Below are 14,645 nucleotides of genomic sequence, written 5' to 3'. Positions count from 1 at the left end.
TGCTTTTTTTGTAAGCTTTGATGGAAGAAAAAAAAAAGAAACAAGAGTAATTGAGGAGAATTAAAATTACTAGTGGTTTACACGTTTCAATTATTTGGACATATTTTCGTTAATTGAAACAGATTTCCGTGAGTCTTGATTATGATTTTACTTGGTTAACTGGAACACTTGATTAAGTCTTTTGCTCAAACAAGTTGTGAGTATACTTTGGGGTTTTACTAAGAATCCAAAGGCCCTAATTACTTATCTATTAATAGGAGATATATAAATTTTACTGTAAAAATTCTCGCTGAAGTTGGTGCTGCAGCAAGTAGGTTTGTGGCAATGTGATGCGAGATGAGCAATGTATGCAACGCAGTAAGTATTTTCAGTACAACATCATGGTTCATATGCTAAGAGTAACAATGTTTAGTAATATGAGAAGAAGCCAACAAAACTAGTATACTTTTCTAACATACTGAAATCAATATCAGAATCAGATATACGGTAGCACCACCCACAAACAATCTAAACAAGACTGTTGCTTGCCGCTGTAAATTTCCAGGATTGCTGCAACAACCGCCATCGTGAACCGCTCGTTGATAGAAAATTTCATACGAAATCGACATGTCTGGTTCTGGCCTGAAGAGTGAAAACATACAAGTATTATTTATATTTATAGAAGAAAACAAAGATATCCAGAGTGTATGTAAACATAAGCTTCTTACATGAGGGGAATCCACATAGTGAAGACAGTCTTGTTTGAGAGTTTCCACGAGGTCATGTTTGTAGATATCTGAACGATATGGTGAAAGTGAACTTATCGGGGGAAGAAGAAGAAGAAGGCCAATCATGGATGCGTATATCTGCATAGCCTTGTCCGCCATCCCAATCATTTCACTGCACAGTGAATCACTTCTATGCTCTCTTTGGACAATATCCTTGTAGCTGGAACGAAGGCCCCATACTGTGACTTGTCTTCTGTTGAAATTTGAGGATATATTCATTCAATTACTCTCTTTCAGTTGGGGATTGGAATGATAAGGAGATGCTTCTCATTGAGGATAAAGTGGACAGACACTGCAGAAGGGTGGGGGAAAGGGGCATTCTTTATCTTTGAACTATCTGAAGATAGAGTGGTCTTTCAGATTTTGATGGAGGGTGGAAAGAGAGCTATAATATAGTATCAGATAAAAAATAAAAAAGTTTATTTGGTAAAGGTGCTGAGCACCGTGTGCTTTATTTTAGAGTTCTCTGTTTTTGAGAGCCAAGTCTAAGAATAAATGAAATTTTATGCCAAAAATTATCTAAATGCAAATCTCTAGTGATTGGATGTAATAATCAATGCACAAATCTATTTCTAAATTATAATGCAATCAGGACAACAATTTTTTGGCTATTATAGTCAAATTATGTTCCATTCAATTTGAACACAACTCGAACAATGCATATTGATAGTTTGATTAAACAAAAATCAACCTTTAAACATATTTTTGTAAACAAATTTTCAAACATCAAGCCTGTTTTTTTTGCTGAATAACTAAAAAATGTTCTTAAAGTAACCAGGAACATGGTATGGGTACAGTATGAAGTTATTATGGTGTGTGGTTTGTCACCTTTTACATTATTATCACAAGTCTTTCTTTAAAGTGAACCTAGTAAGCCGTACACAAGATGGTGAATTCAGTACATAGGATACAAGGTTGTTGATAGAACCCAGTAGCCATTTGTGCAACAGTAAAGATATATGGGAATTGGCATTCATGCAATTGCTATAATCACCACTACATTCATTGATATTTTATAGTAGATTTAGGAGTATTTTCAGGTAACTTTCAATTACAATAAATCATCAATTTGTATAATAAAATCCTTCCAAAATAAGATATAAATCATTGAATAAGATGCACATCTATACAATTTAAAAAATTACTTGGATGCGTAAGAAGCAGTACTACTCTTCGAACACGCACCCTTAATTTTTCACGTAATAAAGAATATATAATTAATGAGAAAGAAATGGTTTGTTTGACGACAAGGTACGTCGATAAAACGACGTCGTGGAACAAGTGGAAGTGGCCGGTTAGCCTGCTGTTGGGAACACAGTAGGAGTTTGACTCCTTAGTGAGGCGCCAGAGGACGGCCATTAAAAACTAAAATATTAAATTTCTTAACCTTTTATATAATGTCTAAGAGAAACATTGGAGATAAGAAGTTGAATACATTTTTCACATAAAAAAAACTAACATGACCTGTGCAAAAGTGAAATAGCCACCAAAATCTATAATAAAACTCGATAAATTTCACTAATACTATTTTGTGAAGTTTCCATGGATATATTTCTTTTTAACTTTTTACACGCACTAGCCGTTAATTGTTTGAAATATCATACCTAGACACCCTTATTATTTGATAGTGTTTGACAATATATCTATTTGGTCATGTACATATTTTACAGACGGTTATTTAATAACAAATCACTATATAATAAATTATTAATTTTTATAATAATTATATTAAAAATCATACTAAAAATAATTTTTAACTAATTAATAAAATAAAAACTTATACACTTCAAGAAAAAAACATGCATTTGTTCACTAATGTAAATTGAATTTAGTTCAAGTTAGTTTCTCATGACATAATAAATTGGTTCAAATTTTTATTGAAAGAGATGCTTATATTTTTAATGTTAGATTGTATTTTGAGCAAAATTACATTTCTTGGTTTAAGTGTTGTTTTATGAAAATAGATTTTATTTTTAAAATTTTAAGGTTTAGAAAACATGTCTCGAGAAAAAAAATATTTTTAGTGTTGGATTAAGTTTTAGCATTAATTTTTTTTTAATATTACCTAATGTTTTAGTTTTCAATGAAATATTAAAACTTTTTTTTTCAAAATTACTCCAAATAAATTATACAATTTTTCAAGCACAGTCATTAATCACTTAATAATTATAAATAATGCATTTATATTTTAAAAAATATTGTAGTAAATTTTGTTTTTAATTCTTTAAGAAAAACTTTACATGGTTTATAAGGAGGAAGTAAGTATTAAAAAAAAGTGCAGGATACTCCCCACCACACTAGATAATTTTTTAGTTTTTTTTTTTTGGGTGTTTCTGCTTCGTTGCGCTCTCGTTCCTTGGTTTCGCTTCGCATCTCCCTTCAAAATCTCAAAAACCACTCTCTCTCTCTCTCTCTCTCTCTCGATCACACCAAGAGAACCAAACTCCTCCACTGCCTCTCTCTCCGTCGCCTCCTCCGGCCACTTCATCCTCCCACCAAACAGCCCCTCAACCAATCCCTAACGGACGCAACCTTCTCTCTTCAGCTCCTCTTTTCAACCTCTGCCGGAATCCGCCAATTAGGTTCTGATCAACCTTTCACAGGTATGCCACTTCTCTTTCAATTCGTCTCTCGCATTCCTCCTCGTCCGCTTTCTCTTTCCAATTCCTCTCCGTTAGCTATTTATTTCTATGCATGCTTTGATCTTGTTCAAACTCCTCGCAAATTAGGGTTTTCGCCTTAGGAGAGAAGCCCAAGTGTCCCAAGGAGGACCGCATAGGAATATTTCTTTCTGTTTGGGGAACTGTAAATAGGATTTGCAATAGTTTACGCCGCCCGAATCTCTGAGTTCTAACTCCCAACTATTGTTAGGATTCAAGAGTATTCGTTCTATTATAATTATAACCAGGGTTTTAAATAGTGGGCTATAGTGCTGCTATAGCAGTGTAGCGTAGTGGAGTGATCCCTGGCCGCTACAATGGCCACTGTAGTGGAGCAGTTCAGTGTAGGGTCTATCATGGGTGAAATAGCAGTCATAATGGACAGGATGGCAGCACTATCTCTTGATTCTAAAAAAGCCCTGAACAATAATGTTAGGGTTTGTGTGTTGGGAGCTATTTTTGGGATTTCAATTTCCAAAACAATATTTTGCTTATAAAGTTCTTCTCCACCGACTGGTTTGTCTGCCTGTTTTTTCTGTATATTATCAGTTTCTGCTCATTTCTTGAGGATTTTTTTTATTAATTCTGATATAAATATAAACCATCGTTCCAGAATCTTTTGATTCATGATTTGAATCTTACAATTCGTTACAATTTGGCTACCTACTAATGCATATCATAAGATGAAATCTTAAATGACTTTATATCTTACAATATAATGAATTTGTGCAATTTCATATTGTTGATACAAATCACACAATTCAATGATTTAGTAAGTTTAACTTTTCTTTCATCAATTTCTCGTGAAAAAATTGAAATTTCATATAAGGTTGAATAGTTAAATGAAAAGGAATTGGAAAAAATCTGAACTTATCCTATTTGATTATTCCACTACTTAAATAGTTAAATGCTTAGTTTCCATTCTTCTACAATAAAGGCTTCACAAACTCAGATATAACTAATGATTTTCTTTTATAACACTTCTGTTATGTTCTTTTAGAAATCAGCTTGATTTCATAATTTTCTGTCTTGAAATCTTAAGTAAAGTCTTTGGGAAATATTGTCTTATGAATATATATTTATTCTTTCTTTTGCTATCATTCCTAGATTAGAGGGGGCAGGGGCTGTAAGTGAGGATGAATTTGCAACAAGCTGGGCAGTCTAAATCCTCCAATGGATATGGCCGCCGAAAATCTGAAAGAGAAGGGGCAACTAAATCGGAGAATAAGATCTTGTCTGGGAAATTAAATGCCAACAGATTGGCAAATGCAGGTAAAGTTCTGAGCTGCATAATGTATTATTATTTTATTTGTCACAGCATTCAGAATGTTGATATTTTTTTTGTTAGTCGTCACAGGCGCAGTGACTGGCAGTAAAGGTGGCAGTTATGAGAGCCCTTCACATGACCGATTAGTATATGTAACAACATGTCTTATTGGGCACCAAGTGGAAGTCCAGGTGAAAAATGGATCCATATACTCTGGAATATTTCATGCAACAAACACAGACAAAGATTTTGGTATGTTTTGTTGCATTTTTTTTATTGATTTTTGTCATATTCAAGACTGTTATTTTGGACAATTATTTCTTTTAGGAATATTTTGTTATTTCCTATTTCTGGTGATTTTTGGGATTTATCTTATTTTAATAAGACTTTATTTAGGAGTTATTGCTTAATTAGGAATTTGGGATTTGACTAGGGTCGTTCTAGATCACTATCTTAATAGACTCCCGATCCTGTTTCCATAATTGATTTTATAGGTCATAGAGCATTTGACTTCGTTTGATTCTTATATCATCTTATTATAGGAATCATTTTGAAAATGGCTTGCTTAACAAAGGATGGTTCTTTACGAGGACAGAAATCTGGCACAGAATTTGTCAGCAAGCCCCCTTCAAAGATTTTAATTATACCTGCCAAAGACCTTGTCCAAGTTACAGCACAGGTTTGCTACTTTTCAACTATATGCAATTTGCGAAGTACTTTGGAATTTTGTAGTTACCTAAGCTAAATATTTGCAATCTTGTGTGAGTTTTGTTTTGTTTGGATGCTGTATAGTCAGCTATGGTTTTGGACAATTTATAATTAGGGGAAGTGGCTTTTAGCACATTGCCAACTTGTTTCCTGATGATATTGTTGATGTGTCAATCATGGCAGGATGTTGCTATTACCAGGGATGGCTTAGCTAATGAGTATCACCATGATATGCATCAGGAAATCATGGTTGATTCATTGATATCTCAGTCTCGTCACGTTGATCTAGGGCGAGAATTAAAACCCTGGGTACCTGATGAAGACGATCCACAATGCCCTGAACTGGAAAACATATTTGACAGCCATTGGAATAGGTTGCTTTTCCTTTATAAAATAAATTTGTCAACTGTATAAGTATCACTTTTCTTAACACTTTCACACTCATATGTACTGTTAGTTGCCCTTATTCTTTTCATTTAAAAGTTTGAGAAACTATAGTACATAGCTTTTTTAGTCTACAATAAAAAATTCTTTAAAATAAGAGTCCTGCTGTAAGTGGTAGATTTCAGAAGTATATTTTTGGTCTTTCTGTCCATAATCATTTATGGAAGCTTAGGAATGTTGCCCAAGGAATTATCAAGAGATCATTGGCGCACAATTTAGTGATGACACATTCTTGATGTAGCAAAAGGAAATAGGATTTTTGTGGTAGATCCTGACTTATTAAGAGAGGTTTGAGTGAGTATATGGAATTCACTAAAATACTATGATTATTTTCTAATTTCATCTTTTTTTCAGAAGTATATTTTCCATTTTTTTTTTCCTAATTTCAATTTTTACACAAAATGTCCATTTTGGTTTACATTGTTTTTTCCCCGGTATTTTTAAAGGGGATGGGATCAGTTTGAAACAAATGAGGCATTGTTTGGTGTAAAAAGCACATTCAATGAGGACCTTTATACAACAAAGCTTGAAAAAGGGCCTCAGACAAGAGAATTGGAAAGGCAAGCTTTAAGAATAGCAAGAGAAATTGAGGGTGAGGAAACCCAAGATCTTCATCTTGCAGAGGTTGGTGTGGTTTCAATGCTTTTTTTGTTCTCATTTTTTTTTCTGCTTGCAAGTTTCTGCTGTTTTTGGTATAATTGACTATTTGAATTCCTCAAACTATATGTTTTTTTCTCAACAGGAAAGAGGCCTTCACTTACATGAAGACTTTGATATTGATGAAGAAACTAGATTCTCTTCAGTCTATAGGGGTAAACGTGTTGATGATAGTGGATTTGATGAGGGCGTACTGTTTGATTCACACAATTCTGAAACTTTTGGTGGGGAAACTTTTGGTGGTGTGTTTGGTTCGGTCGTTAAGAGGCCAGGTGAAATAAGTGGTGGAAAAGGAAATGATGGAGCTCAAACATTGGCAAATTCCTCCTCCGTGGTATCACCTCAGTTCATGCATTTCATTTTTTAATTATTAAAAGTGTGGCATTAAATAATTCTTAATCGTTTGTCACATTTGGAGGGCATTGGCTTGTCCTTTTATTCTTATCAAATACTATTGTTAAGTTCTCTCATCGACTAGAGATATGAGCAATGTAGTCCTTAGAAGACTTGGGTAGTTCTCACCTTACAAGTGAGTTTTGTGAGTTGAATTAGGACATAAGCATAAATGATTATTTTTTCGATAAACTGAGTGAGAGTGAGAGAGAAAATGAAAAAGATAAAGCTGATATTATTGCTCAGAAAGAAAAACTCAATGAGTTAGATACAACAGAGGTATTTAAAGAGTTCTGACTTGAGAAACTAACCACAACTAACTCTAACTACCTCTAACAAACTTCTAACAGAATGTAAACTAACTCTAACCACCTCTAACTAACTTCTAACAGAATGTAACTACTTGGGTGCAGTTTAGTGAAAACTAACAGCCCTTACAACATATACACTGCTATCTATTATGAAACAAAACTGTTTAGACAGTTATGTATTTACATACTCCAATATTATTTCTTCAAAATTAAGCTTGAATCAGACATGTACTGAAGGCAATGGTTTGTTGTCTCCTGCTTTGCTTCTATATAGTATATTGTGGTTTTTTATTTTAAATTATCAGTAGTAGTCAGACTGAGTGTTACGAGTCTCACTAGGGCTAAAGACTTGCTAGCTTTGGTGGAGTTTAATGATATTACTGGATAACTGATGCTGTAAAGCTGTAAAACTTTATCATGCTACGTATAATGGTATTCCAACACGGGCTTCTGTTATTAATTTAATTGGTATGCACCATCAGTGTGAGGAAATTATGGATTGACACAATCACTAATATTTTGATGCTATATTTTTTTTAAGTAATGATAGAATGACATGGTAATAAATAATGCTGTGTCAAAATATTAGTGAATGTGAAATGTCAATGTAAAATTACAATGGGCGACACATTTGTTTCAAAGTATCATAAAGGATTCCTAGGAAAGTGAGCTTGGGAATATCAAATTTGCGTGTTTGGTATAAGTTTTGGACAACCAGGAATTGTTGATTTCCAGGCATACAAAATCTTCGTACTTCATATTTACTTTGCATCTCATTCCCATGGTGAAAGGTGGGTATCTTACATTCCCATGGGGATGGAAGTTACTTTTTAAAGTAACTACCTCTCCACACTTCATTGTTTCACATTTATTTTTCTACTTTTTATCAATTTTTGAATTAATTTTTTTCCTGAAACTACTAAATACCAACCAAATATATTCACGGGAATGGTATTCTTAAGCATAATATTTCTGGGAATGGATTCTCGGGAATTCAATATTATACCATGAAACAAACGCCCTTTTAGTATATACCAATTAAACACTTCTTTGTCTTGAAAATCTAAATGTGGATGAAATAAATTAATTTGGTGAGACAGAAGTTGCGTAAAATTTTCAGATTAATGACCGTGAAAACTACTAGATTAGTAAAATTTTCTTTAGAAAATATTAGCAAAAAATCTGGCACATGACTATCATTTTGAGTGATGTGTTTATGACTAAATTCTGTTTGAACATGTTCTGCAATCCTGAGTCTTATTATGCTTTTGAAATTGGTACAAAGTTAACCTCCAACAATTCTGAGTCTTGTTGGGTAAATTTTGATATCAAAGTGTTATTTTTTTATACTTTTGTCATTTTTTCTCCCTCTTCTCTTACAAAGTAATATTTAACCTTCTAAATTCACCGTATTGCTTCCTGCTAATTATGTGTGCAGGATCACACACTATCATCTCAGTCAAATACTGGTGTGGATTTAAGCCGCTCTGGTTCTTCTGATCATGCGAAGCAGTTAGCATCTGAACTCCCTGCCAAAAGCTACTCGACATCGGATGGGGAAAGCAGGTGTTTGTTGCCCTTTTCTCTTGTGCATATACTTGTTTTCTCTGTAACGATTTGTATGTTTTCCATCATATGTCATTTTCAAACATCAAAAGCATAAATTTCATCTTTATTATTATTTTTCATATCCAACAACCTTACAGGATTCAGGAGAACTCGAATAGTAATCAACATGGAGACAATGGTATTACCAAGGAAGAAAATCTGATTGTGAGTTGAAGTTTCTGCATTACTACTTAAGCTTGTGTCTATGTAAATATCACATGAGATTTCTATTTGTTGTAACACTCCCAAATTTATTTTATTTTCTTTAATTGATGCAGCAAGCTGAGGATGTTCAACTGTCAAAATCTGAGGGTCTGTAAAATATTTTTCTTAGCTTCCTCAAATTGAGCATATCTAAAGTGTTTGTGCCTGACATTATGCAAATGATACTAAATCATTCTCCTATAATGATTATTCTGTTTATTATGAAGTGCCGAAGCTTTCTGTTAGTACTATTCAGTGCTTCTCAATGGCAGCTATCACCTACATTCGTCTAATCTTAGCTTGGCAATTTTGATGCAGATTCACAGGGACCACTCTACATGAATAAGGATGGCTCTGATAAAGGGGTATTATCTCCTAATGCCAGCTCTTATGCCCCTTCATCTCATACTTCATCAAAAACTCATGAGAAGATGGGATCACATGGAGATTTGGTCGATGGTTCAGCATCGGGCAAAGCTAATGGGGAAACGAAATCTGTAAATTCACGGGGAACACAATCTGGGTCAGATTTGGTTGGAAGCATTCCAGCATCTTCTGCTCTTGGTTTATCTCCAAGTTCATCAGTTGGTTCACTGTCTTCTGAAAAATCAACTCTGAATCCCAATGCAAAGGTGTGAAAGTTCAAGACTGACTTTTTGAAAAAGAAATATTTTTCACTAGCTGATTCTGGCATTTTATATTAGCCACATATATCTGAGTTTACCCTTTCTTGTTATAAGGAATTCAAGCTTAACCCTAATGCAAAGAGTTTTATTCCATCGCCTGCTCGGCCTCCCACTCCAGTGTCTGATGGTTCCTTCTATTTTCCAACTAATGTAACTACTGTACCAAGTATGCCAGGCATGCCCATGGGTATTGGAGTAAGTCATTCAGAGCATTTATTGAACATATAGAAGTGCATAGTTATGGGGTGGGGTTATTTCCATAAGGTTTACTGCAAAATTTGACTTGTGTCATTAGACTCAGCATTATGATGTAGTGCCAAATTGATCCAGTTGTTCCACAATCACAACATATCTATGTTGTGTGTTGGTGCAGGTTATGACTAGAAGTCTGGTATTTAAAATTTGTTTAATAATTTCTGCTAGTTACTTAATTTATATAAAGATAAATGTCACATTTTACTGATTGTGTAAAATAGTTAGCAAAAGAGGCTATGCAGAATTATTGAGTTCAGGTTGGACTCAGTAATCTCCTTTTTGCTTTGGTTGTGAACAAAGTTTATTATTTTGTATGTGGCTTGCAGATTGGACCTACTTTTGCTAGTCCACAACCGGTCATATATAATCCTCAGGTAGCACAAATGCCGTCTCAAGGATATTTTCATCCGAATGCACCCCAGGTATAATATCACGTAGTTTCTCACTGGTGTATGTTACGTAAAAACTGGTTCTCTAAGGCAATTGCTTAATATCTCATTGCAGTATGGACAGCTTCTTGGTCATCCCAGGCAAGCTTTATACATGCCGAGTTACATGCCTGTAAGAACTCTCGCACTTTTTTTTTAAAAGAATTGGTTTTTTTTATTGAAATAGCTTATATTTTATTTTACCATTGATTCGTATAACTTTATACATGCTTAATGCTCCACCTTGATGTATCATGCATCTTGGACATTAATTCTTGACACGGTGGTGGAACATGATGTGTCTTCACTTACACATATATTAAACTGAATTTGGACAATCTTAGTTGTAATCCTATATATACATTAGAGGAACTTTATGTTTACTAATGTTCTGGGAACCTTATCTTCTCAAATCGATATTTTACAGGAAATGCAATACAAGGGACGGGATTATTGACGACTTGGCTATTCACATTCTTATTGGCAAGTGAAATCTTTGCTTGAAAAGAATAAACTAAGTGGTTGTCCTGAAAAGTTTTAAACGAGGATATCTGCAGGTTATGGAAAAATCTCTGAAGGCTCATTATATATTATTAAGTTCGCTAATTCTGGGATATAATTTTATGACCTTGTGTTAACTCATACATCTTTTGGGGTTTCTCAGGCTTTGGTCGTGTAATAGATTAACTCAGATTGACCTTTCTCATTCCTCTTTATTTAACTCTTTAATGCCATGCAAAATTTACTTTTTAATTTTTACAACTTTGTGCATGCATCCGACACTCGGACATATCTGCAACCAATTGGGTTGTCATATTAGTTTTTTTTTTTTTCACCGGTAAATTTCTTAGATCCTTTTAATGATTTTATTTTATCAAAATTGTTTTTAATTTTGGCTCGCTTTAGATGTGTGACATTTCAATTTAAACGTTAATGTATCATAAAATAATCATGGGTAAATAAATCACAGGAAGACATTCTCTCAATTGTCAAAATTATACTGATTACAAATTAGGATTATGGTCAAAGGGATAAAGTGAGCCGTGTCAAATTATTCGATAATTCAAAATTTAATTTTACCTTGATTTTAACCAATCGTCATTTGTGGATTATTATTATTCATAGCCTAAACAATATTCCATCATCTTAGTACCCTCACTTGAGTTACAAGCTAATATTACCCAGTTTGACAAACTAAGATACATGTCAGAGACTTATAAAGGATAATATGTCTAAGAAACTAGAAACTAGCCGATATGGGACTTGTCCCTGCCTGAGGTAGGACTTGTCTAATGAGTGTTAACAATAGTATACTCGAATCTATTAGGACAATAATAAGAAAGACAAGAAACTGAAATTCTTAAGTGCATTTAGCTCAAGATACACATCATTGATGAGATAGAAATATATGTACAATAATCTCAAATTCAAACACAACCCTTTATTATTTCACAAACAATAAATAATTCCAATCTTCTCCAACTAGACCCGAAGTAGTAGTCAAGTTACCGTCAAAAAGGCTAAATTGAAGCACAAGAAAATCCCCCATTGAAGCCACTAGCATTTCAGACTCTGCAATTCCTTTGGCTGCATTTTTAACTTCATCTGATAAATTGTGATTATCATAAAATGTCCTTTGGTGTCTTGTCATTGTTGTTTCCCATTGTCCTTAATTTAGGAGGAACTCTCTTCTCCACTTCCTATATATCAATCAAGAGTATATTTCAACGGCGGTGGTATCCAAATATTGGGCTTGAAGATAAATCGTAACCCATTATATTTCTTTTAGTTCCTTCTACACTCCTATCTTCTGTATGTATTGGGTTCTGTTTATTAGGGCTAAACAAAAAGTATGTTGACTAACTTATAAGGATAGAATATAAATTTGACAATATCTTTTTTAATGTAAACTTCAATGGATAGCCCCTATCAAAGGTATTGTAGTATTATTTATATATATATATTTTCACTTGGCCACTATTTGTCTCAATATTACAGGGATATGATTCAATTCCAACTGAAATTCCTGATTCACAAGTTATGCTGTTATTCCTTCTCATAGAGTGTGCAGCTAGGTGTCAGGGACCGGATTTTTCACTGATTACAACACAATTTTATCACAATTATATAAATGTACCACTAATATACAATCCGAAAGTTGATCAGATTGTATAGTAGTGGGTGGTACCCTTGAAAAGTGATTAGAGTTTAGCCTGATAAAATTTTAATGAGTATTGATGATCCACGGTACTGAATGTGGAAGAATTCATGGCTAAGGGCTAATAACAAGAGATGAGCATTAGCAATTCTAGCAAGGGCTTTGATGTGTCTTCAATTATTAGTTTACTGTTTATTGAATTATGATTGGTAATGTGTCTTAACAGGCACCTGTTCTGCTGATCATGCTAGAATTGCTAGCATAGAGTCTGCATTCGTATCGTGTGTGTAATTTCAGATTGAAAAAGAATCTTTTGGCAGCCACTTGTTCCTTCTTTTCCGTCTTTTTCTACCTCTTCAAAAGTTTTTTTTGTAGAATAAAAAAAAAGTGGTTGACCAAAATCTAATTGCTTCGTCACTGTTTAGTTTGAGCCTTAACTACATCTGATATATTGCTTCTGAATGTCACCATTTAATGTCAATGATTACGTATAAAGGATCAAACAGCAAGAGATGAGGATGAAATTAGAAAGCAGGCGAGGGATGATAAATATCAAAATAGAAAGGGTGTTTTTCCTCCTGATTGTTCTCCACTATTTTGTTCATGGCTGTAGTTTTTTTTTTTTTTTTTTCCAGTATAAGGTTGCCGACTAGCAGTTATATGTTACTATATATGGTGGACTTATCTTCCTTAATTTTATTTTTCCTCTTAATTCTTAAGTTTGAGAGGATAAAGAATAGTGGTTAAATAGATATTGTTTTCAACATATTGTGCTTTTTTAACTTATTTCCTTCTAATGGTTTGGCGCAAAAAGTGGTCTTGTAAATCGCATAGAATAATATGTTGGGATGTCTAAATTATTTTGAGATAAGAAAGAGGAAGGAAGCAATATAATAGAACACAATTTGGAACATAGGATGGGGAAGATGGAAGTAACAATCCAATAGCAGTAATTTTTCTTCTTGTAACTTTGTTCTCTCTACCTTGATGTAATTGTTGGGTACCACCGGTACCTTTGATTAATACAATGTTTTTTACCTACAAGAAAAATGTATATAAAAAAAATAAAGAAATAAGTGAGAGATAATTCAATGTGAAGTTCTATGTTCATTTGTTGATGTTTGAATTTTGTGTTCTCCTTTCTTGAGTCAATCACCAGGCTTCCTGATCTTGTTTGATAATAATTGATGAGTTCATGCTCACTTATTGCATGAGTTCTGATTTTGAAACTTTTCTGCAGCCGAATTTCTTTTGCTAAAGACGAGAAGTTGCTACTAATCTACTTGTGATGGGGTTGAGTTGGACCACTGTCCTATAGATTTGATCTTTCTAATTGTATATCTCTTTCGAGTTTCGATCTATCCTTTATTGTCTCCATCTTTAAATTAAGTTTTAATATTATTTTTGAAAAATTATATTACAATTTAAATTATTAATTGTAAACCAAAATAAAATTTATATATTCAAAAATTCTATTTATTATGAATTTTAATTGTATTAAAATAAATATTTACCATCAACAATGCATAAGTTAAAATACTAATTTACTTAAAAATATCATTCTTACTTATAAAATTTTAAAATTATTTTTGAGGTGTCATAATATACTAAATATATATTTTAGTTCATGTAAATAAGGTAAGGTAATGTTCACTTTTAGTCTCTCCAAAATAATTAAATAGTAGCAATAGTAGGATAAATTATTATATGAATTGCTGTATAAATATCAGGTTTTTTTTATTATAAATTATATTTCTTTCTCTCTCTTAATTATAACATTTGTTGTACAATGTAATGCAGAGATAATAGTCCACTTCTGAATAGTTATTAATAAGAAAAGCATATGGTATGAGCAGGAAGCATGATGATGAAAGAGTGCGATGCGATGCGATGCTCCATTACTGTATTTTTTTTTTAAACCAGCCAAGAAAGAATAACAATAGGGACAACAAAACGAAAAAGATAGAATGCATAAGGATAAATTATTTTTAATTCAAATATATTTTAAAATTAGATTCTTAATTTTAAAAATGATTTTTCTATTTTAACATAAGTTGGGAGGGTGGCAGATGAGTGTAGTTGGTGTGTTAATGCAACAG

At 33.1% G+C, this 14,645-nt stretch overlaps 1 protein-coding gene and 1 long non-coding RNA gene across 4 annotated transcripts; one reads left to right on the top strand and one right to left on the bottom strand.

Annotated features, from left to right (window-relative positions):
- Nucleotides 1-362: 362 nt before the first annotated feature.
- LOC114388482 lies at nt 363-1,161 on the bottom strand. Its single transcript, XR_003661499.1, has 2 exons — nt 708-1,161; nt 363-621 (listed from the first exon to the last, which is right to left on the bottom strand). It is a non-coding gene; the product is annotated as an uncharacterized LOC114388482 (long non-coding RNA).
- Nucleotides 1,162-3,044: 1,883 nt separating this feature from the next.
- LOC114387828 (polyadenylate-binding protein-interacting protein 3-like) lies at nt 3,045-11,150 on the top strand. 3 transcript variants are annotated; one of them, XM_028348033.1, is made up of 15 exons: nt 3,045-3,370; nt 4,535-4,699; nt 4,785-4,946; nt 5,237-5,373; nt 5,586-5,776; nt 6,293-6,470; nt 6,589-6,837; nt 8,646-8,773; nt 8,914-8,980; nt 9,094-9,127; nt 9,338-9,651; nt 9,760-9,900; nt 10,287-10,382; nt 10,465-10,521; nt 10,816-11,129. In XM_028348033.1, exons 2-15 carry the CDS (start codon nt 4,564-4,566, stop codon nt 10,843-10,845), a joined length of 1,920 nt encoding a protein of 639 aa, XP_028203834.1. In that variant the 5' UTR covers nt 3,045-3,370; nt 4,535-4,563; the 3' UTR covers nt 10,846-11,129. The 3 variants fall into 3 exon arrangements, with proteins under 3 accessions (XP_028203834.1, XP_028203833.1, XP_028203832.1); XM_028348032.1 differs by having other exon boundaries at nt 3,082-3,370; nt 4,540-4,699; nt 4,776-4,946; XM_028348031.1 differs by having other exon boundaries at nt 3,083-3,370; nt 4,776-4,946; nt 10,816-11,150.
- The last annotated feature ends 3,495 nt before the right edge of the window (nt 11,151-14,645 follow it).

The sequence above is a fragment of the Glycine soja genome, chromosome 15, assembly GCF_004193775.1.
Source record: "Glycine soja cultivar W05 chromosome 15, ASM419377v2, whole genome shotgun sequence".
Taxonomy (NCBI): domain Eukaryota; kingdom Viridiplantae; phylum Streptophyta; class Magnoliopsida; order Fabales; family Fabaceae; genus Glycine; species Glycine soja.
The sequence above is the reverse complement of the archived record's forward strand: the minus strand, read 5'-3'. Positions and strand labels throughout refer to the sequence as shown.